At 41.7% G+C, this 23,784-nt stretch overlaps 1 protein-coding gene across 1 annotated transcript in view; it reads right to left on the reverse strand.

The window, feature by feature from the left end:
- Window positions 1–4,784: 4,784 nt before the first annotated feature.
- The window catches only part of PLRG1 (pleiotropic regulator 1), a 31,974-nt gene continuing 12,974 nt past the window's right edge, over window positions 4,785–23,784 (reverse strand). Inside the window, exons 6-15 of the mRNA XM_045018987.1 lie at window positions 23,628–23,718; window positions 23,277–23,378; window positions 17,545–17,637; window positions 16,567–16,716; window positions 16,376–16,477; window positions 15,484–15,586; window positions 14,051–14,159; window positions 12,151–12,290; window positions 9,850–10,043; window positions 4,785–8,644 (exon numbers count right to left, since the gene is read on the reverse strand). Of these exons, the coding sequence (XP_044874922.1) occupies window positions 8,585–8,644; window positions 9,850–10,043; window positions 12,151–12,290; window positions 14,051–14,159; window positions 15,484–15,586; window positions 16,376–16,477; window positions 16,567–16,716; window positions 17,545–17,637; window positions 23,277–23,378; window positions 23,628–23,718 (1,144 nt within the window). The 3' untranslated portion in view covers window positions 4,785–8,584. The remainder of the gene's footprint in view (window positions 8,645–9,849; window positions 10,044–12,150; window positions 12,291–14,050; window positions 14,160–15,483; window positions 15,587–16,375; window positions 16,478–16,566; window positions 16,717–17,544; window positions 17,638–23,276; window positions 23,379–23,627; window positions 23,719–23,784) is intronic.

Raw genomic sequence — 23,784 nt, forward strand, 5'->3', positions numbered from 1 at the left:
CAGCCACAGCCACAAATAGTTTCACTGATTTCCTGAATAGCTTGGTTCTTTGAATATGGAACACCAGGACCCGGCAAACGTCTAGAGAGTGCAGTCTACGCTCTCTGCTGGAAGAGTGTGGCTTAGGATAGAACACAGGGAGAAAAAACATCCTGGCCCATGTGGAATTGGGAGACCACCTTAGGAAGGAATGCCGGGTGTGGCCTGAGTTGGACCTTGTTCTTATGAAAGACAGCGTAGGGAGGCTCGGACATTAGGGCTCTGAACTCCAAGACCCTCCTAGCTGAGGTGATAGCCACGAGGAACACGACCTTATAGGAGAGAGACAGCAGTGAGAACGTGGCCAAGGACTCAAAGGGGGGGGGGGAGCGTGAGGGCAGAGAGGACCAGATTAAGGTCCCAGGCTGGGACAGGCTGTCGCATATGCGGAAAGAGTCTGTCGAGGCCCTTGAGGAAGTGACTGACCAGTGGGTTTGTGAAGAGTGAGAAACCGTCAGCCCCGGGGTGAAACGCAGAGATGGCAGCCAGGTGGACCCGAACTGAGGAGAGTGAAAGTCCCTACTGTTTCAGGTAAAGTAAGTTGTCAGTAGCTCTGCTCTTGCTCGATGATAACAGTCGGCTGCGTGCGTGTTCCCTCTGTGTGCTGCCCCAGCTCTGCGCAGACAGCTGACATAGCAAACTCCGAGAGAACCCCCAAAGACCACAGACTCTAGTAAGGTATGAAGGAACCCGAGCCAGGTTTATTGTCAAACAAAGCACAGTAATAGTTTCCTATAGACTCTACAGGACATACTTCGAATGTGCGCCCCCTGGCAATGAACACAGCTCAGCCAGTGGCGGGACACTCTACTGCCCCCTGGGCTAGACAAAGATACGCACTCCGGGACTTACTTTTATACAGTTACAGGACAGATTACTCATCCCTACTGACGTATTGAAGTACAGCCCCTTGGCTCATTAGGGTGCTGTCTCCCCTTTAATCATGTTGTTCCAGACAAACAGATCTATCCATCATGCTGTCCTGTCTTTAAGATGCACCTGCCTGTTCCTTGTTATGTCTGTGGAGTGTCCTGATGTCATCATGGCACAAGTTCCTCTTCTCGCCACTTCTGTGAGGCCTGTCTCCGGCTCAAAGCCCAGCTTTTGCTTAGCAATGCCTGGAAGTACTTTGGTTCAGGCTTCAGGCCTCAGACTAGGCCTCTGACACAAGAGTTTATGTTTCAGGGCCTCATCTTACTACATAAGTAATCTAGTATGAGCAGGACTGGGGCGAGCAACGGAGCCTGTCCCTGCTGCCCTGCCCAGATGGAAAAACATTTCCACTTCGCCATGTATGTGACCCTGGTAAAGGGTTTCCTGCTACCAAGGAGGACTTGCCTAACTTGATGGGATAATCCCATTTCTACAGGGTTCAGCCATAGAGCATCCAGGCTGTGAGGTGGAGTGACTCCAGATTCGGGTGTCGGAGGCGGCCTCAATCCTGTGTGATCAGGTCCGGGAGCAGGGGTAGCGCAATGGGTGCCTGCATGGACATCAGCAGCAGTGACGTAAACCAATGCTGGCGTGGCCACGCCAGTGCTATCAGTATGACTTGAGCATGATCCCTGCGAATCTTAAGGAGTACCCGGTGGACCACCGGGATCATAAAACGTAAAGCAGGCCACTCACCCACTAGAGGAGGAAGGCATCCGCGAGTGACCCCGGGCTGCTCCCCATGAGGGAGCAGAACCGTGGACACTTCCTGTTGTCCCACGTGGTGAACAGGCCTATCTGGGGAGAGCCCCAGAGACGGAAGAGTGAATGTACCACATCCTGGCACAGAGACCACTCATGACCGTGAAACGATCAACTGAGGGCATCTGCTAGGCTGTTCTGCACCCCCGGAAGGTAAGACACCATCAGGTGAATTGCATGTTCTACACAAAAGTGCCATAGCGCCAGGGCTTCCTGGCATAGGCTTCCCCGTTTGTTGATATAGAACATCGCTGAGGTATTGTCCGTGAGAACCGCGACACACCTGCCTGCCAAGCGGGACCTGAAAATCTGGCAGGCAAGACGCACCACCCGCAGCTCCCTGACGTTGATGTGCAAGGTGAGGTCCTTTGAGGACCAAAGGCCCTGGGTCCTGAGATCCCCTAGGTGAGCCCCCCACCCCAGGTCCGAAGCGTCAGTTACTAAGGATAGGGAGGGCTGGCAAAGGGTACTCCTGCACAAACCTCCTGCGGGTCGAGCCACCACCGGAGGGAGTCTAGCACCACCCGGGGCAGCGTCACCATGGAGTCCAGCAAATCCCTCGTTGGTCTGTACACAGTCGCCAGCTAGGACTGAAGCAGGCGCAGTCTGAGCCCGGCGTGACTCACCACATAGGTGCTTGCAGCCATGTGCCCCAGAAACTTCAGGCAGTTCCTTGCTGTAGTAGTTGGAAAACACCTGAGACCAAGAATGATGTCGGACATGGACCGGAACTCTGGCTTGAGTCAAGTCCAGAACTGCCCCATGAACTCTATCCGCTGGACAGAGCACAGGGTAGACTTGGCCTTGTTTAGCAGGAGGCTGAGCTCAAGGAAGCTCTGATAAAAACCACCTGAGCCTCCACCTGTACCTTGGAGCGGCCCTTGATAAGCCAGTCGTCGAGGTAGGGAAACACCTGAATTTGGTGCTCACGCAGGAAAGCTGCGACAACTGCCATGCACTTTGTGAAGATCCTTGGGGCCATCGACAGACCGAACGGCAGGACTGCAAACTGAAAATGGGTGTCGCCCACCACAAATCTGAGGTAAGGTCTGTATTGAGGAATTATCGTGATATGGAAGTACGTGTTTTTTAAGTCGAGAGCGGCATACCAGTCTCCTTGATCCATGGAGGGAATGATGGAGTAGTTCCTCTGAGTAGTTGCTGAAGCACCCGGTTGTCTTCCAGAGCCAGTGCCGAAGTTCCCGCCATCGCTTCATCAGTTGAGGAAGAGGAGGAAGTTGCAGGCAGATGACCTTTCTCGCAACCCTCAGCTCCTGCAGGGTCCCGTGGCACACGGTACTCAGGTTGCATGGCCGGTGCAGATGGAGGGGGCGGCACCACAATCGGTACCAGGGTCGACGCCGAACAACAAGGTGTGCTGGGCAGTGCCTGCGGCGTCGCAGACATAGCCCCCACTGGTGCCGGTGTCTGACGAGGTGGTGCTGGATCCTGTTGAATAGGTGGCACCCCCCTCTCAGACAGCGGTGCTGCTGGTAGAGGTAATTGCACCGGAGCTACTGATGTCACAGAGACCGACGCAGACCTGGAGCGTGGACTGTGCACCTGCCCCTGGGACTGATAAACCCAGGGAGTCCAGAACGGCCACTGGGAAGGCAGCTGCCAATGCTGTTGCTGCCACAGCGCCAGGTAAGGTTGCTGACTTCTCTGTGAAGCTGACCTCCGGCTCCTTGATCTACTGCAGCAATAGGATTCCTGTTCCAACTCTGAGGTCTCTGAGTATGAAGACCAAGGGGGGGGGGACGGGACAGTACCATCACCAGTGAGCGGTGCCATAAGGGGGGGGGGCAAGGAGGCACTTCCCTCTGCGCCGGCGATGCCAAAATGGTGCGAGGCGGGGACTGTGGCGCCATCATGGTTGGTTTGCCCCTTGATTGGACCGGGATCAGGCAGTTACTGGTGGCTCTTCCCTCGTGCGCGGGGATGCCGGCACCAGTAGGCTCAGCAGGTCCGAAGCTGCCTCGAACATCTCCAGTGTCGATGGGAGGCACATTTCCTTGCAATGGTTCGGGGACCTGGACCGGTTCTGACTTGACTGGACCCCAACTGGAGCAGGAATCAGCACGACCTTGGGTGGGAGGTGCCAGTGGCGCAGCTTGTCCCACCACACTTGTGGACGTTGCTGGCCTTTTAAGATCCTGATTGGGCAACTGGCCCCTCACTGGTCTCTTCTTTTTTATGGGCACCGGGGATGGCAAACAGTGCCGCATGGAGGCCAGCTTCCTATGCCCTGAGTTTCTCCGGTGCCGGGGCCTGGAGTCCTTTGGCTGGGCCTCCTCTCTTGCTAGCAGTGCCGGAGCGCTGTGCACCAAAGACAAGGTGCTAGGCATCGGGTCGGCGGGTTCGGGATCCGTGTGTGGCCGCAGGGCCACCTGCATCAGGAGAACTCTAAGTCTCTGCTCACTGTCATTGAGTCCTGGGATGGAATCCCCTGCAGACAGGGCACCGATCTCTCTGGTGGCTCTCTCCGAGGCACCTCAAGCAGGAAGAGCACAGGTCACTCTTCGGCATAAACTTCCCGCAGACCGCACAGAGTTTAAACCCTGGGGACCCAGGCATGCCCCAGGAGAGGGGTTGAGTTGAGGAAGGGGAGCCCCCCAATGGCTAACTAACTTACAACTAACATTAACTATGAAACTATGAGAATCAGAACTATATACACGAACTGAGACACTGCTAGGCTTACTGCAAGAGCACAGCAAAGTTCCAGCCAGCCATCACTGGCGGTAAGAAAGAACTGAGGGGGTGGAGGGTCGGCAGGCCCCTATATTGGGTGCCATGGAGGCGCCACTCCAGGGGATGCCCAGGCCGACCCTATGGACGCTGCTAAGAGAAAATCTTCCAGCTGGCATCACACGGCACGCACACACCTGCTTGGAATGGACACGAACAATCACTCGAAGAAGAACCAGAACATACTAAGTGATGCTACCCATTGTTTTATCTCGACTTACCTTCACTCACTGACATCATTTGTTTTGCTGTGTTATCATAACAGAAGAACAAACTGAATATGAAAAAATGACTAACCATTATTTTTTATTTAAAATTTTATTGGTTATTAAATTGCTGTCACTTAAAAGTTAGGCATAGCAATTTTATTTCTAGAGGAACTGGACCAAAAAAAAAAAAAGGATTATTGAAGACTCATTTATGTATGCTGTATCAGGCAAAATACATAATCTTTTTCCCCAGCCTTTATACTGCCATCTAATGACAACTTCCTAGTGCTCTTTAATTTACACTGTATGCTTTACTGTACAGCATAAGATTATAAAAATCACCCTTACCAATTACTCAATTTTGCAATTATGTTACAATCAGAAACAGTTTCTCTCACTTTTCTGTAATTACGTATAGTAAAAGGCAAAACAAACTTTTGAGAGTAAAAATGGGCATGGTTTTACTACACACACACACTAATGGATTTTACAAGATACTTGGCAATAATTATCCATGTATCAGATTAGATTCCAGTCCAAAAGTACTATAACAAATTGTAGCATGATACTTTCCAGAAACTTGAAAGTTAAGCTATGAGCCTTATTCTTTTGTATTGCCCCATTATCTTATGATTTATTTAGATGTACAAGAAAAGACTAAGATGCTCACTGTACATCTATAGGGAGGAACATCACAATTGTCTATAGCTACTTATTAAACTAACCTTTCAACAGAGGAACATTTAAAAATTAATTAATCTGCACTCGGTGTATTATAGCTAATTAATTAGAAATAAATCAGGTGTAATGATAATTTACTAATAGAAAAAATGAAACTGCTAGTAAGAAATTTAACACTCAGGTCAAAATGATAAGAAAGCAAGGAGAGCTGAGTTAGTACTAGGACAGTGTACTACAGAACCAGAAAGGAAAACTATAAAGCTGAACAGTAGTGACTACACACCTTTTAATTTGCAAACCAAATCCATGTGCGTTAATGAGAACTATGTACATGCACTGCTGCAAAGAGATTATGACCCTAAATCTTTGGTGCTGCCTCACCGTGACACCGGTGTCCTGCCAAACTGCACATGAGAAGCACAGGTTCTGCAGTGGATTATTCATCCATCTTCACAAAGTAGTACAGCAGTGCAATGGCAGAAGCTGCTAAGGGAAGGAAGAAGGAGCTAACCCAGAAGGACAGGCAAGAGTCATGAGCCCAAGTCTCTAATTTTTCACTTCAAATGTATGTATCCTGATAAAGGAGACTAAGGTGTTTCAACAGTAATCTAAGATTTTCTTGGGAAAAATTATTTCTCCCTACTCCTTTTCCCTAAAGAGGGCTTTGTTCCTAACCTGAACATTTTGCAACACGTGATGCCAAACTTGTGAATTTCAGGGATGCAAAAGTGTTTGTGGTCATAATAAATTTACAGAAATACAATACACAAGAATACAACACATTTTCCATATAACTGAAGTTACAATGGCTGACAGCTGTTCTTGAGTGTGCCACTTCAGTACTCATGAAATAATATCGACTTAAATTGTTTGGCACCTACTACCCTGATTGTTAGTAATTTTGACCAAGAGCAACATGCATCTGAATCTTTGCTGATTACTTAACTTTTTAAGTCAGGATTCCACTTGAAGTATATTTAAATAATGAAAATGTTTAAAAAAGTTACCTGTATGTAATCTTTTTACATATTAATACACTGACAAATATATTTTACAAGGACCCAAATTATCTGTATAATCAAATTTATGATTTGTTGATGGTATAATGTATTTCCTCACTACATACTAGCATGAAACGACTGCTCAGGGACTGCTCTGAGGGGAGTTCACATGCACACCCTTCCACAAGCTCTGCAAGGAGTATTTACCAGTAACAGCAACAAAACAAACAGCACAGAAAAGAGGCTGCAGGCAAGGTGTGTGCAGAAAGGGGAAGACGGGAAAAAGAGGGTGGGACTTCTTTTGTTTTTAAGATTCAGGATGTTCTATCAAAAGTTGCATTTTTTTTAAAAATTAGACAAATTTCAAAAGATTAGAGTTAGAAGCATCCCTTTAAAAGTTAGATGTTCATTTATTTTCAAAGCAGCTGTAACCCAAAATGTAATATTGACAGTATTTCAGATTTTTTGCTTTTAAACATGTCTTCTTTTGAAGAATTGTGAAAATGCTACTTATCTCTCCCAACTTTTTTTTATTTCATACCTTGAAGTATCTTGACCTGAAAGGCAATAAAATTTGATGTATAGCAACTGAACAAAATCATTGCAATTATATGTTTAAAACATTGTGGACATAACACTTTAGGTAATAGTCTTAAACCAAACTGCAACTGTTTTAAGCTACATGAACTGTTTTAAAAGGACACTATCCAGTCTATTATTTTTAAATATAGTATTCAACAAAGGATGTATACTAGTCTGTGTTTCTTCTAAAATCTTTTAGACGGCATTAAATAATGTTTAACTATTCTTACAATGTTAACATACATACTTGCATTACAAAAGACCCAAAACTAAAAATTCTCTGAAACAGAGGGCTCTGGGAACTGGCAGTTCTCCCACCAATAGTTCACAGCTTTGAATATCAAAGCCAGGTTGGCAGCAACTAGAAGTTGTTAATATCCAACTAGTGGCCATAGCAAAGTTCTTAATGGACAGGTACATATTCACAATATGAAAACCACCATCACAACTGTCCTTGTTAACAGTATCATCTGGAAAACCAAGGACTGAGGCCAAGGTGAGGGTCAATTACAAATACTTTCTCCCCTATGTGAAATTATTTCAGAACAGGACTGAGCTCACTGACAAAATAATACAAATTTGCTTGCACTTCTGCTGCCCATCACTTGCATGTTCTGTAAACAGATGAAAGACTTGCCTTTCTAGGGTTACTAATTCATCACCTTTCATGAATACTAAGTTATTTTTCAAATATTACAAATGTCTCAATAATGCAGTGGTAAGCTATAACATTAAGATATGATTTACAGTCTCCAAATCTAATTCAGAAGAGTTTTAGCACCAAAAGAACAGTTTAAAAAAGTTTTATAAGATGATTCATGTATGATTTTGATAATTGATTAAGACAAAATATAATTAAACAAGAAAAGTAATTTGGTCCTGAACATCTTGACAATGACGCTTTCAAATATAACTATAAAATATTCACTGTAAAGGTCCAAACAGATTTTACTTTCACACCTTACTACCCAAATTTTAGGTACAAGGTAGAAGTTTTTTCTAATGGGAAAAAAAAAATTGACTTTAAACTCAGTTTCACCAAATAGTATAATCTCTGGCAATGCTCAGTGGCTCACATTCATGAAGCAAAGCTCATAATTGTCATACAGTCTTGCCTCCTCATTGATGGTTTTATTATTCAGTGACAGAGTAATTTAACAGTAATAAGGGGTAAACAATACCGCTCTAAAAATCTAAAAAGTTCATTCTCTAAAAAAAGATCCTGTAGAATGTCTGACTCCAAGAACTTGTCATTAGTTCTCGGAGACAAAACAAGAGTCTTCCAGAAAAACTGGCTCAACAAAATACTTTCAGAGCTCTTGCACACAATGAATATATAATAAAATTACCACCTGCACGTCTATCCTATTCATGAACTATACATGCTCAACAAAGTCAAATAGTTAACAGCTGCAGCTGGTTTCCTGGGATTATTATTATTCCAAAAAAAAAAAAACCCCAAACAAAAACAAAAAAAAACGCCCGAATAGAAACAAAATTTATTGTAAAACAAGGTGAAACAGCAATGACTTTAGTTGAGTTCCTGCTCTGCAGTTCTATACAGAACATAACGCTCTCAGGAAAGCCAAAACAAAATGAAAGCATAACTATGCAGATGTTGCCTCATTAAAATCGCTTTCTCTTGATAATTTCTGGTTTCCAGCTGACAGGATGGGTTTCTTCAGTCTGGGGGGGAAAAAAAGAAACAAAAAATAAAGACTGAAATTGTAGTAAAATTATTTTTAACTGTAAACTAAGCTATAATTAGTTTATGGTTTAAAGATCGGTTACACATTATATACTATAAATTTCATAGGTATACTACATTCATATATTTATAATATTGAACAGTTTATGTATTTGCTTTAGTTAGAATTTTACTTAAGAATGCTCAGTTACTTTGTTATATACTCGTTAACTTTGTTCCTCCTCCCTCTCCCACCATTGGAAGTCCTGGACGAATCACGTTTTTGTGAATTTTTTGGGTGGGAGAACAAGATCATGAGAGGCCAATGACAGGTTTAGAACAATGTTCTGGGGATCAGGGCACAGGACTGGGAGCCAGCAGAGCTGGGCTCTGCTCAGTTCTGCTACTGATATGCTACGTGACCGTGGGCAAGTTCTTTAAACCCTGTGCCTCATTTCCCCCCTAAGTGGGGAAAACAGCTACCTCCAAGAGATATGGAGGTGCTAATTCTCTATTTGTGAAGCACTCTTAAAATCCTCAGATGGATGGCACTATGTAAGTGCAAAGTAACATTATATAACCCTATTCATATCTATTATTATTTGTATTATAGTAGTGCCTAGTGGACCAGAAAGTCCAAAAATTATTATTAGAATCCATGTATTACACACATTTATTATATAGTGACTATACAGTAACTGATCCCATTCCTTGATGTACTCAGTTTTTAACAAAGTGTAGTATTTCGAAAATAAGCTGTCTACACTAGATTCTCGTCTGCTTGCCTTATAACTATTCTATAGGAATCACATAAAGATTATTAATATACCCATTTTAAACTGCATCTTTGTCTTGAAGATTACAATGAGGCACACCACTACATTGGCCTCAATTTGCAATGCACACTCTTTTTGTAATGAGATATCCCCAGATTGCATCACAAGGGGAGTTCTCTATTTGAATAGATGGTCCTCCTTTAGATAGGTTTGCTATACTACACTTAACAGGTAATCACTAGTGCAGAAGCTAGCCACGGTCCACATATTATTAGACACTACTATTTTCCTCTTGAATATAAATGTTGCAACCTTAACCTGAATTAAACAGTTCTGCAGAAAACCTGACTGTTAATTTAATGCTTTATATTAATTTTGTCTTGAAACTGTGGACTTCAAGAAAATGCAATTAAGACACTTCAGCATACCGCAGTATCATCTTCTCTGTACACTTTTATGGTTTTATCAGCTTCAGCAGTGAGCAATCTGCTTTCCGACTGGTCAAATGCACAAGCAAATATTCCTGATTCACTGTCCAAAGAACCAGGCTGTACAGCTGCATGTACTCTCTGGAAATTATACCCAGTTCTCCAGTCCCAAAGATGCATAGTGCCATTATCAGCTGAAAAAGAGAAAAAAATCAGTATTTCAAGCAATCCATTTCTGTCACCCTGTAAGAACAGCACTCTGAACTTCTGACTAATGCATGATGAAATCCACTGGTTTGAACTGGTTAGCTAAAACACTCAATTAGAGTAGTTTATTGCACCTTAATGGGTCCCCCATTTCCTTTTGGCTTCCTTGTTCCCTTCCTGATGAAGAGGGAGGGATGCAACTCGCTCTGGAGTTCATCTAAGTTTTCCCTAGTCTGTCTGGGAACAGATAGATGGTGCTGGAATCTTGAACTCCGATTCCCCACTTGGTAGCATATGGCATTACAAATAGGATGGTATTTCTATATTCAATTATGAATTAATTAGAAACTCTACAGGATTTATGACCTTGCAGAAGTTTAAAGTTTATAGACGGTCTTTCAGATTAAACTAGAGCCAATATCACTGCCAGTAGCATCAGTTTAAGGGTAGTTCCACAGATCAGAGACCCACATTTGGAAAGACCCATTATCAAAGCAATGTTTCAGTTATGATAAATGTGTCACCTAGTCAAACCAGAGCTTAATTTGCTCATCAATGCCAGCCAAATATGGAATCCAGACATTTCAGGAAGAGTATTTTCTAAAGTAAGACTTTAAACATTAATGTATCTTATTTCAGCATCAGTTTCTTTGAAGTTGTACACTTGCAACCAAGCGAACAGGCAGGTAAGTGTAGACGTACCCCAAGAGTAGAATTTAGTTCACAGAATCATGCCTGAGCCAGAAAATGCAGCTTTCCTTCCTTTAAGGATGAAGTTGTGGCAAGTGTACAACAGGTTTGCCCAAGTGAAACCAAAGGCAGAATTTTAATCCTGCAATTGTAACTTAGTTAATAATTCTGTGAGTACTGCATAAACTAGAATAGAATCTCAGTTCACTCTCCCATAGCTGTGCTGGTTCTTTAGTGCTAGCAGGAGTAAAAAGAAGTGAAAAGAAAGTTGGTCTTGTAGTTAAGGCACTGGACTGGGACTCTGCAGATCTGAATTTATTTCCTACTTTGCTTCTGGCTCCCTATGTGATCCTGGGCAAGACAACATTCAGTTCTCTGTCTGCAAACAGAAGATAATACTTCCCTTAGCCCACCCTTTGCCTGTCTCATCTATTTAGACTGTTAGCTGTATAAAGTCATACACTACCCTCTCACTATGTTTGTATTGTACCTTGCAGAATGGGGCCCTGATTTCAGTTGGGACCTCTAGGAGCTACCCTGATTACTTATTTTTGTCAATAAATAGACATGACTAAATATATACACACACAAATGTATAGCTTTGATAGTATGTATTTTCATCAAAATTATTTACACTACAGTACTTGAGCTAATCAACATTCTAATAAATTAACTAGTAAGATTTAGGTAGGAAGTATTCAGCATTTAATTAAATAATATACACCATTTGTAAAATTTCCAAAGAAGGTAGATGGATTCAATGTATGGAGAAACAAATAGCGGAATTTTAACACAGCAATGTGTTTACTTTCTTCAATTTAAAATGTATGCATACATCTATATATTGAGTAAGACAAACTTTGATACATGAGGCTGAGCCAAGTAGATTGTAGTGTATTCATTAAGGGGCAAATACTGTCTATCCAGCTTTCATTATCACCATGATATTAAAGATATGCAAAGGGCTTTCAGGAAACAGAACCAATGCTCTTCTGCTGCATATGAAGTGAGGGGTTAGGATCTGGTGGGCTTCGCAGGGATGCATGCACCTTGTGTTTGCAGACCTCTGCTCCATGTGCATTACACCATGCATCAAGTGGGTAGGAGTGAGGCAGAAGTAGGCCAGGGAGATCTACTGCTATATAGATTTGCCCAATCCAACCCACACCTATAGGCAACATGTTAAAAAGGCAATGGCTGCTTCAGGCTCAAGAGTACAGTAGGGTCCACAGAGTGACTCTGCAGCCACTCCACAGCAGCAAGTGGAGAGTGAGAGAGAGGACAGGGACTCCTCTTCTTGCTCTCCAGGGGCTACTTAGCCCACCTACTTAAGCTGCATCTTTGGCTAAGGATTTAAGCTTAAATGCATACACATATTAAAAAAATCAAGATGTTTAAATTTACCTCCTGATACCAACACTCCATCGGAATTCACAGCCAATGTATTGATAATAGCATTATGACCAGAAAGGTTTTGAATGAAGTTTCCATCTGGGAATTTCCACTGTTTAATGTTATCTGGAGAACCAGATGCAAATGTATAACTGGAATAAGATTAGCACAGTAAAGGAAAGTTAAAAAATTATTACATCATATCATTTTATTAATAATTCATTTCAGTGTGGCACATCACTCCTAAAGCTACATGGCAGATGCTGAATGTTATTTCCAAAATTACTTTATCACTAAATTACCATTTTTCCAAAATAGCCAGTTTACAAAAACAACCTTTTATAATTATACACATTACTTTATTTATATACGTTACTTTCTTATAATGCAAATGTTAGTTATGTAATTCTGCTATGTTTCATTACATTTGTTTTTCATTTTATTAATTTGATTACATAACCACACAACCTTATGGAAGGTATTGTTTGTTTGTTTTGTTTTCAGGTATGCATTAATGGTGTAATGAAGATAATAAAAGTTTCAAAGAAATAGTAATTCTCAATAAGAACACATGAATATTAGCTTTTACAGTGTCCCAAATTTAAACTGGCTTGCATTTTTATTTTGGCAATACTCATGCAACAGACACAGCATTTTCAAAAGATATCACACATTACTGGATAAGAACACTTTTTCAGATTTCCTTGTTGAGAATATTAAAGACCAAGAAAAACTGCCAAGATGGTCATTCTAAATCTATGCAACAATGTGTAAGGCACCTCTATAGAGAAACAGTTAACTTCCAAAAGCTAATTTGTATGAATAGCTGACTCACCCTTAAATAACTTAATTCCCTCATTTCAAATGAGTCTTCACATATTTGATCTGGGCAGCAAAGTTTAAAAGCATCTTAGAATATTTTTAATCAGACATCCTCAAAGCAGTTCAGAACAGAGGTTACTGGTCAATTAATCCAAATAAAGGATAGGATAGATTCAGTAAATTTAGAGTTTGTGAAAGGTGCGCAACTGACAAGGCCTGTGATGAAAGTTTTCTATCCCTCAAGACACAAACAAACAAACATAAGCTCTCTACGTGTGAGAGGGTAGTTCAGTCTCTGTGTTCAAGACATCTTTAGTTTCTCTGCTCAGACTGCTAAGAATGGTAACAGAGAGGTGGCTCTGTAAAATGTTCAGTACCGGAGCTGAACTGGAACCAATTCACCTCACGCAGATTCTGAAGTTTTGTAATCAGGAGACTGAAATTAAAAGGAATCAGATGCAGCCATATCATAATCACGTGTCATCCTTTTCTAGATCATTAATAGGGTAGGTATCCTAGGAATCTTTATTGGAATTATGCTTCAATTCGTAAGCCACTTCTAACTGAGGGAGATTAGGAAGAAATTTTCTAATGGGCAGATTATTCCATCACTACCTACTAAAGGGCTTTTTTTGCACCTGCCTTAGAAGCATCTGATACTGGCAAATGCAGAGACAGGATACTAAACCTTACAGCCCATCACCATGGTATTAACTACTCTCAACTCAGAGTTTGCATACCAAAGAAAATATGTAAAACTTTCCCATTTTCTTGTAAGAAAGATTCAGCTCCATCAATATTGGGAGTCCTAGTGCCACTGGTTGTAAGTACAGTATCATCTAACGCTGGTGCTTAAGAATCTACACTAGAGCTCCACAACAATGCTAACCCCAATGGAGTTGAATCGGTGTTAACAACTGCTTCTCAGATACCTTAATTGCAATCGTTTCCTGTTGAGTACATATTTTTGAACTATTTGCTAGGCTGGGTGGTACATATAAAACTAATGTTCTACAAGATATCTAATGTTAGCTTGCTTCTCCTGTCACGTTACAAACTGTGAAGGGCTAAAGGAACAAGGAAAACTTACTGTCTTGGATGCAATACAACTGCTCTTACAGATTTCTTGTGATTTGTCAAAGTGACACGAGTTTTTCCTGCCACTAAGTCCCACAGTCGTATTGTGGTATCATGGCTTCCTGTGATTTAAAAAAAAAGACAAAAATGATATATACTATAAACATTACCAACTTTTGTTTGGAAAACCAAATCTGATATACAGAAGTTGCTAATAAATTAAAACAAGACCTTTCATCCTAAAAGTGCTTGAAAAACATACTAACTAGAATCAGAGGGGTAGCCGTGTTAGTCTGCATCTGTAAAAGCAGCAAAGAGTCTTGTGGCACCTTATAGACTAACAGACGTATTGGAGCATGAGCTTTCGTGGGTGAATACCCACTTCGTTGGATGCATGTAGTGGAAATTTCCAAGGGCATGCTCCCAATACGTCTGTTAGTCTATAATGTGCCACAGGACTCTTTGCTGCTTTTACAGATCCAGACTAACACGGCTACCCCTCTGATACTTGACACCATGCAAGGCACTGCATCTAGCCGTATGGAGTGGAAATCCATCAACTTCATGTGCCCCTGGAAATTTCCACTACATGCATCCGACGAAGTGGGTATTCACGCACGAAAGCTCATGCTCCAATATGTCTGTTAGTCTATAAGGTGCCACAGGACTCAATACTAATTAGAAACAGTGATCTTTAGTAACTACTGATATACAACCACCTCTGAAGTAAAACGTATTGGCTTTTAACAGTCTACATCAACATTATAAATGTTTAAGAGTAGGAATGAAGATTATTTTATCTAGTTTGAAACTAAAAGGAATGCAAGTTGTCATCATGCAACTAAGCTGAATTTTTACCATACATGGCTTTTGATATACTGGGGTTGACACCATAATTTTTACACTTAACTGTACAATCTGAAATTCTTCCCTTTAATTTTGTTTGTAGTTCCTCTTATTATTTACACTTACATTGACTCTTCCCCTTGAGTGATTTCATGGACATTGACATGAAAAGAACCACTCAAACATCATTTTACATATTAAATGAAAAAAAAGTTAAGAATATTTAAGCACAAGAAGAGTCCGGAAATGCAGGAAATAAAGTTTTAATTGAATAATACATACTACATATAATTAGGCACATTACTAGTTAAAAAATTCCAGTATTGGAATTGGAAATACTGTATATGTGCAGTGTTACTATCAGAACCTTACTTCTGCATTACCTCACTTGTACTTAAACACATAACCTTATTTTTGCATTAATGTTGCAGTTCTTTTGTATTATTATTTGTATTACATTAGCTCCAAACAGACCAGAGCACGGCACAAACATCAATCAATGAAGATAACAGTGATATGAACGTGTGCTTATACAGACTAGTTACATGCACAGTTAGCTGGTTTTGAGTAATTCAATTTGGGAAACAACACATACCATACCTGTAATAATCTGTGGTTCTGCAGCTTGACACTTCACTGTTGCTACTGCATTTGTGTGTCCCGCTAATGTATGCACGCTGGCTTTTGTCCTCACATCCCAAATCTATGAGAGCACAGTAAATTCAATTAGTCAAGACAACGTATATTAATCATTTTTTAGGTCCTATCATTGATTGCATGGATTACATGTCACAATCCTGACAAATGAAACTACCATACTTTTGACTTATAAATTCATCAGAGAACTGTGCAAACTGAAGAAAAAACATGGAAAAGCTGCCATTCAATGTATTCTAAGGAATAAGGACAACTTTATTTAAAGCCAGTCACCATAAAGCTGTACTACTCTCTCAGCCGAAGAAACTTTAATGACTAAAGGTTCTTAACTGTCTAAATCTTTATTAGTGGCCTAAGGTGTAAGTAATATATAAGAATCCACTAGCCCTCTATACACTGTTGAGCACAACTCAAAGCTTCAATTTTAATCTATAAAAGACCAACATGATTTGGATCCTGATTACCAAAACAATCCCTCTCTCCATGAGCCATTGCAGGACTTGAAATTAGCAGAGGAGCTCAAGAGTTAATAGTTCCTAGATTTAAATGTCTGGAAACTAGAGGCAGAGTGCTCTTGGTGGAGAGCTCTCAATACTGGAATTTTTGCTCATTCATTGGACTGTCAGAGCCCAAATGTGTTGACCTTCAACTTGCGGTTTTCACTCAGGCAGGGACTTAATGCAATAAATGAAGGTACAAAAATGCCATACCTTTTGGTAAAAGTTAATGTAGATAATACAAGTTGCCTATTTATGTTTTAATTTTTGTATGTTTACAGGTTTTTTAATTATAAAAGTGGACATGTAACAAAGTTAAATCTCACTGTTCTACTTACTCGTGCAGTTGAATCTCTGCTACACGTTACCAGCACATCTATTGTCGGGTGCAAGTCCAAACCATAGACTGCACTTAGGTGACCATGGTAATGCCTAATAACCTAGATGGATAAATAGACTTTAGTTAACTGGATATTTAAAAGGGCAATCTTTCATTCATTGTGCCTTGACCAAAGATGTCTATACTTACCTTATTATATTCGAGATCCCAGCACTTCACCTGTTTATCTTCTCCACAAGAAAAGAGGTACGGACTTCTTCCGCTTACTATCACCCCTCGTACAGTACTAATGTGCCCCGTCAAAGACAATTTTAATTTGCCACTAGCAAGGTCCCAGATCTGTATTGATATATATAAATATTTGTAAGTTAACCAGCTATCAAAGTATTATATAGTTATATCCTAGGCAAATCTATCATGCATAATTAAGGTTTAAGAACTAAGTTAGCATATAGACTTTTATCTCAGCATCATAGGATCTAGCGCGGTGATACTTAGACTGAGGCTCATGAGCCACAAAAGGCTCTTTAATGCATCTCCTATGGCTCTTTGACGTATACAATACTAAAACACTGTGTAATTTAATTATTCTTCTTAGTATATGTGCAACATGCCTCAGCTGGCACATGACCAAGATCCATCATCAAATTTGGTCCACTGGTTGGATCATTGGCTTCCCTGGCCCAGTCGGGTAGTGACAGGGAACGCGACATGAACACTTAAACAACTAATTAGGATACTTTTACTGTTATTAACCAATTGTAGTTGATAAAATAATATTAAGTCAGTATTTTGCTGAGAATGTATATAAATTATTTATATACACACACAATATATATATAATGAAACAAATTCACATGCAGTGGCTCTGTTGGGTAATGTTGATCGCTAATTTGGCTCCCGAATCACTGAGCTCTGAGTATCAATGGTCTATAGGTGTCAATATTAATGCTAATCCTAACTTTTTAAATCAGATCTCACAAAGAAAGTAATCCTCCAGAAGATGATGAGTGGCCGGATAGTGAAAGAAAATGTGTTTTATAGCTGACTGTTCTGTGCATGACAGACAAGAAATCATTTCCAACGGCTGAAAACATTTAAGAAGCAAGTGAAAAAGTAAAGTTAAACTGGGACCATAATTCGCCAATTCTTCCCTCCATTCCTTACCTTTATAGTTCTGTCAGCAGAGCCAGTAACAAACCATTGATTTCCTGGTTCAACTGCAATACATCTCACCCAACCCAGGTGTCCACTGATAACCTTTAGAAATAGTAATAAAAGCCTTCTGAATCAAAATAAATGTACATTTGTTGACATAATTATTGTTAATTCTACTTCTGAATTTCCATCAATATTAGCCCAAGAAATACAATGCTTCACAATAAAATTGGAGATCTAAAATTCGACTTGGAAAATAAAGTTAAATATTGACTGAAAAAGAAGCAATATTTTCAGAAGAAGAATGGACACTTAAGTGTCAAAATATGAGAAACTGGATAGCACAGGGGATTTGTAGTGGGAAAGAAACCTTCACCTATAAGTCACTGATACAAATCTGTATCAGGTCAGAAATGATTGTAGATCACCATTTAGATTCCTCAGGCAAGGACCATGTCTTGGCTGCCTCTCTTCTATATCCCCATACAGTTGTACATGAACTGCCAGTACTCATTCAACAACATTTACAGAAAGAGGTTACCATCAGCTGACTGACCATCATAGCTGGGAAGTAAATCTGGCAATTTCAGTCCAGTTCTCCCCAGATAGGTGTGTCCACATTAAAAAAATACAATCCATCACCAACCTTGTTGGGTTGATGCACCAATTAATGAGTTGATAAACTGAGAATGAATTACCATCCTGTTTGTGATGGGGTGTATCCACCCACACAGGTGGGGAAGGGATTAACTGTGCTCTGTCCTAGAGTGGAAATGAGTCCTTTAAGGAGCCTATAGAGGCTACAAGGGAAACAGCCAATGGCTGCAAGGAGTAGCCAATCGAGGTCCAATGGGCTCACATAAAAGGATCTGTAGGGACAGAGTCAGTCAGTGGGCAGCTAGGAGCTCAAGGAGAAGTGACAGTAGGCAGAAAGAGATGGAGTACACAGTGGAACAGCAGGCTACTGTGGGGACACCGACCCTGAATGAAGGGGGTGTTGAAGGACCCTGCAGGGCAAATAAAGGAGCTTCAGGAGAAACTGGCAGCTGCTGAGAAGGCCTTGCAAACAGCAGAAGGAGACAGTGTTCCAAAGTTAACGGCTCAAGTATGTTATGGAAGACCAGAAAAATGTGTGCCTCCAGTTGAGGGAAACAGAAAAAGTGAAGGATGATCTGAAGGCACAAGTTAGGTAGCTACAGGGCCAAAGGTATCCATACCCCACCCCGAGGACTGCAGGCTTGAGAGGAAGGGTGTGTGATGGGGTGTCCACCCCACGCAGGTGTGGAAGGGATTAACCATACCCTACCCTAGAGAGGAGAAGTGGAGGTGAGTCTTACAAGCAGTCTAGGGAGGCTGCAAGGAGCAGCCAATCAGGGCCCAGCAAGCTTACATAAAAGGAGCTGCAGGGACAGTCAGAAGTAAGGACTGTCCCCCTAGCAGCCTGAGAGAGCTGGAGTACTGCTGGCAGGGACTGGGGAGCAAGAAGGAGCTCCTGGCTGGCTGCTGCGACTGGACAGCTGAAGGCCCCAAGGCAAGTCTGAAGAAGGTATCAAGGCCATGGGGAAGTGACCCAGGGAATTGTAGCAGGACAGCGAGAAGATAAAGAAGCAGCCTCCTGTTGCACTATCTACAAGGTCCCTGGGTTGGGACCTGGAGTAGTGAGAGGGCCTGGGTCCACCCCATTTGCCACTGGGGAAGTGGTGGACTATGGACAGTGATACCCATCCCAACCACCAATACCACCCATGGCCGGAGGGCCAACTCATGAAGATGATGCTGGGGTTCCTGGAGTGACACTGGTCTGCAAGTGGGGACGATAGCAGAAGCGGTACCACCGGAAGAGGGCGCACCCACTGGCAGAGCTAATCCCTAGGATAGCTAGCAGGAGAGCACAGCAAGTAGACTGTGATACGCCCTCCTTAAGGTTGTCTCTCTAAGTTGTCGGGTGAGACAAAATGACATTACCCTTGCCCAGGTGCTACCTGTTCTATAAATAGCAGGAACTTCAGTTTCCAGGGTAACCAATCAAGGACATTACAGTAGCATTAAAAATCAGTTTAAAAAAAAATCAGTAAAATTACAGGCTATATGAACATGAAGGAAAAAAATAACTGAAAGGCTATCTTTATTTGCATTTCCATAACCACAGCTTTAGGCCATGTCTTCTAAAGAAAACATTTCTCATTGAATTATGTAACTGTTTCTTGCAGATGTTACTCCTATATAGCTATAGAGCATATATTATATAATAGATAGGACTTGACCACTGGTCTCTGGTCCACTAAGACCCGATGGTTCAAAGTGGCCTTAAAGCAGCTGGAGACCACCAGTGGAAAGCTGGTGGAGGTGCAGGGGGAGAGAATAAGCATGGGGAAATATTTTTACTTTGTGTAAACGACAGACTGCTGAATTGGAATTAATTTGCAAATTGGACACCATCAAACTGGGCTTGAATAAAGAATGGGAGTGGATGGGCCAATACACAAAATAAAACTATTTCCCCATGCTTATTTCCCCCCCCCCCGATCCTTACATCTCCTTGTCAGTTGCTGGAAATGGGCCATTTTCATTACCATTACAAACAGTTTTTTCTCTCCTGGTGGTAATAGTTCACCTTAACTGATCACTCTCCTTACAGTGTGTATGGTAACACCCATTGTTTCATGTTCTCTGTGTATATATAATCTACCTACTGTATTTTCCACTACATGCATCCGATGAAGTGGGCTGTAGCCCATGAAAGCTTATGCTCAAATACATTTGTTAGTCTCTAAGGTGCCACAAGGACTCCTGTTCTTTTTGCAGATACAGACTAACATGGCTGCTACTCTGAAACCTAATATTATGTAAACTTTTCCTTCAAGTAATGTGTATATCTAAAGGGAGGGTTTCATTGTTTTCAGTTTGTTTTTTCTACCATATACCTTTAGAATTTTCCCCTTCATGCTTATTTTCCCATATACTCATTTCACAAGGTATTCAGATATCAATTAGTATTTCTCAATTATCACCAAGGTATCATCTGAGAGAATAAAATTAAGACAACAATTAACATTAATGTAACATTTAGATTGAGCTGAAGCACATACAAGTCAAGCAGTTCAAAATGAAGTGATAATTCAATAGTGTTCAGACAGTATTCATGTTAGGTAAAACTGGTCAGATTTATTGAAAAATTCTCCAATAGTGTTTGTATTTAAAAATTATATTAATTTCATTTTATTTCATTATGATCTGTTAACACTGTTAGAGCAGCAATTGCAGGGTTGCCTATTTGCAATCTAGTCCATTTTAAAAAATAAGTTAAAGTAGTTTCAGGTTCTGACATATGACCAGAAAGGGTTAAACATCCTGCAAGATAAATTACTCAAATTCAACACTTAAGGTACATGTGGAAATAATGTTTGTTTTTGTGTATTTACATATATATGGGTAACGGTCAACAATGTAATCAACAGTCCCTGTCTATGCTGTATTCTGGTAACTGAGGGCTTGGCTACACTTACAAATTTGCAGTGCTGCAGCAGGGTGTGAAAACACACCCTCTCCAGCGCTGGAAATTGCGGCGCTGCAAAGCGCCAGTGTGGTCAAAGCCCCAGCGCTGGGAGCGCGGCTCCCAGTGCTGTACGTAATTCCCCACAGGGAGGTGGAGTACGGACAGCGCTGGGAGAGCTCTCTCCCAGCGCTGGTGCTTTGACTACACTTAGCGCTTCAAAGCGCTGCCGCGTGTAGCCACAGCCTCAGATATCAAAAGAACATCCTAGCATTTAAATGAACTGTAAACACGGGATATCACTGTATTCATCTCTCTTTGAAATGTATAGCAAATCACCTGTGAATGGTGGAGGAAAAGGCAATTGCCTTATGTTAATTTGTATAACTAAGTACCGCTGATGAACCTACTTCAAAGTCGCCCTAATTACATATTGTTCCCTGAGAGACTCCGCCATGTCAAAGAAGGCTTGAAATTGTATAAAAGATGCTTGGGTCCCAATCCCTTTTATCTCAGATCTGTTTAAACTTCATCAGGGGAAGTTTGAGTCGCAAGATTGAGGTCTCAGTTCAGCTGGAAACACCCCGAATATGATATTGGACATTGGACTATAACCTATGGACTAAATTTTAAAACAACTCTTTGCAACTCCAAAGCTCACCATCTCTGCTATAGCGAGGAGTCCTTGTGGCACCTTAGAGACTAACAAATTTATTTGAGCATAAGCTTTCGTGGGTTCTAGCCCACGAAAGCTTATGCCCAAATAAATTACTTAGGCCTGGTCTACACTAAGGGGGGAGGCGGGTTCCGAACTAGGGTACGCAAGTTCAGCGTAGCTGAACTCGAAGTACCCTAGTTCGACTGACTTACCCGTCCAGACGCGGCGGGGTCGAACTCCGCGGCTTCAAGGTCGACTCCGCCACCGCCGTTCGCGGTGGTGGAGTTCCGGAGTCGACCGGAGCGCGCAGGGAGTTCGAACTATCGCGTCTTGATTAGACGCAATAGTTCGAACTCCAAGAAGTCGAACTCACCGCGTCGACCCGGACGGTGAGTATAGACCTACCCTTAGTCTCTAAGGTGCCACAAGGACTCCTTGTTGTTTTTGCTGATATAGACTAAGTCTATGGCTACACTTGCACTTCAAAGCGCTGCCGCGGCAGCGCTTTGAAGCGCTAAGTGTAGTCAAAGCGCCAGCGCTGGGAGAGAGCTCTCCCAGCGCTGTCCGTACTCCACCTCCCTGTGGGGAATAACGTACAGCGCTGGGAGCCGCGCTCCCAGCACTGGGGCTTTGACCACACTGGCGCTTTGCAGCGCCGCAATTTCCAGCGCTGGAGAGGGTGTGTTTTCACACCCTGCTGCAGCGCTGCAAATTTGCAAGTGTAGCCATGGCCCCCGACGGCTACCACTCTGAAACCCATCTCTGCTATGTATCTGAACCTCAAGAATTGGACTCATGTCTGTATGTATACTGATCTTTTAACCTATACTCACTCTTTTCTAATACATTTTAGTTTAGTTAATAAGAATTGGCTATAAGCATGTATTTGGGTAAGATCTGGAATATTCATTAATCTGGAAGGTAATGTGTCCAATCTTTAGGGATTGGTAGAACCTTTTATTTTATATGATGAATAAGATTTTCATTAATCTTAATCATATTTGACTTGGGTAACTAAGTGGAGGCCTGAAGCTGGGTTACTTTAAGGGAACTGTGGTTTGGACTTCTGAGTGACCATAAGGTGTAACAGATCCTGTTTAGTACTGACTTGGTAAATCTAAGTATTAAAATAGCCAACAGCTATGGGGTTGTCTGCCCCATTCTTTGCAGTTCACCCTAATTGAGAGAGACCTTGGCTGGCTCCCCTGGGAATCCGGTCACACAGGTATTTTATCTGTCCAGGAGTCACTCTAAGTTTCTTTCTCTCTCTCTCTTCTTTTCATTCACTGTTAAAGTGAAAGACCCCCCAAAAACAAGAGGGGGAAATGAGTAATTATAAACAATATGCTGCCAAATGTACATAGTAAACAAAATGGAAAAAACCCTCAAATAGTTTATCCTAATTTCTCTTTTCAGGTGATACCTAGAATAGGGAGGAGTACACTCACATTTCAGACAGAGGCTTAATTTTTACATTGACTGTCTAATTCCTTTTTGGGGTAAGATAAGTAAAATTTTAAAATATGGACTTGGGTATATCTATAGAAAATTTAATACTCCTTTTTATTTTGTTGCATGTTTCCAACTTACTCTGTACAGTTTCCATGGTGGATGCCATTGAGGCTTGGGCATTGTTGGAGCTTTCTTTGCAATCAACGCAGAATTTTTGTTCCCGCCTGCTTCCATCAGAGCCTATAAATTGAACAGAAGGTTACGATTACATTCTATGACAAACACTCTCCACTCAACTCTGGAGTTTCTTGCACCCTTTCAAAGCCTTGAGGATGCTCTCTCCTCTCAAGGCCTCACATTTTGGTCAGCCTCTTTCCATCAAGATGACTGCACAGGATGATGCATGGAGCTAACTGCAGAATCTGAACCCAACTAGGTAAAAGATTACATCATCAATATTAGAAGTGTTATGTATTATAAGAATCTCACCATGGACAAACCAGGAGGCTGTGCACGCTCCGGAATCCCGGCATGTCTGTAAATATCACCCACACCAGCAGCAGTACGATTTGCCTCTAACCTGGATAGAGAAAAAAGTTCTGAACAATGAATAAGAAGCACTTTAAAATAGTAAGGGGAAGATTGA

The sequence above is a fragment of the Mauremys mutica genome, chromosome 5, assembly GCF_020497125.1.
Source record: "Mauremys mutica isolate MM-2020 ecotype Southern chromosome 5, ASM2049712v1, whole genome shotgun sequence".
Taxonomy (NCBI): Eukaryota; Metazoa; Chordata; order Testudines; family Geoemydidae; genus Mauremys; species Mauremys mutica.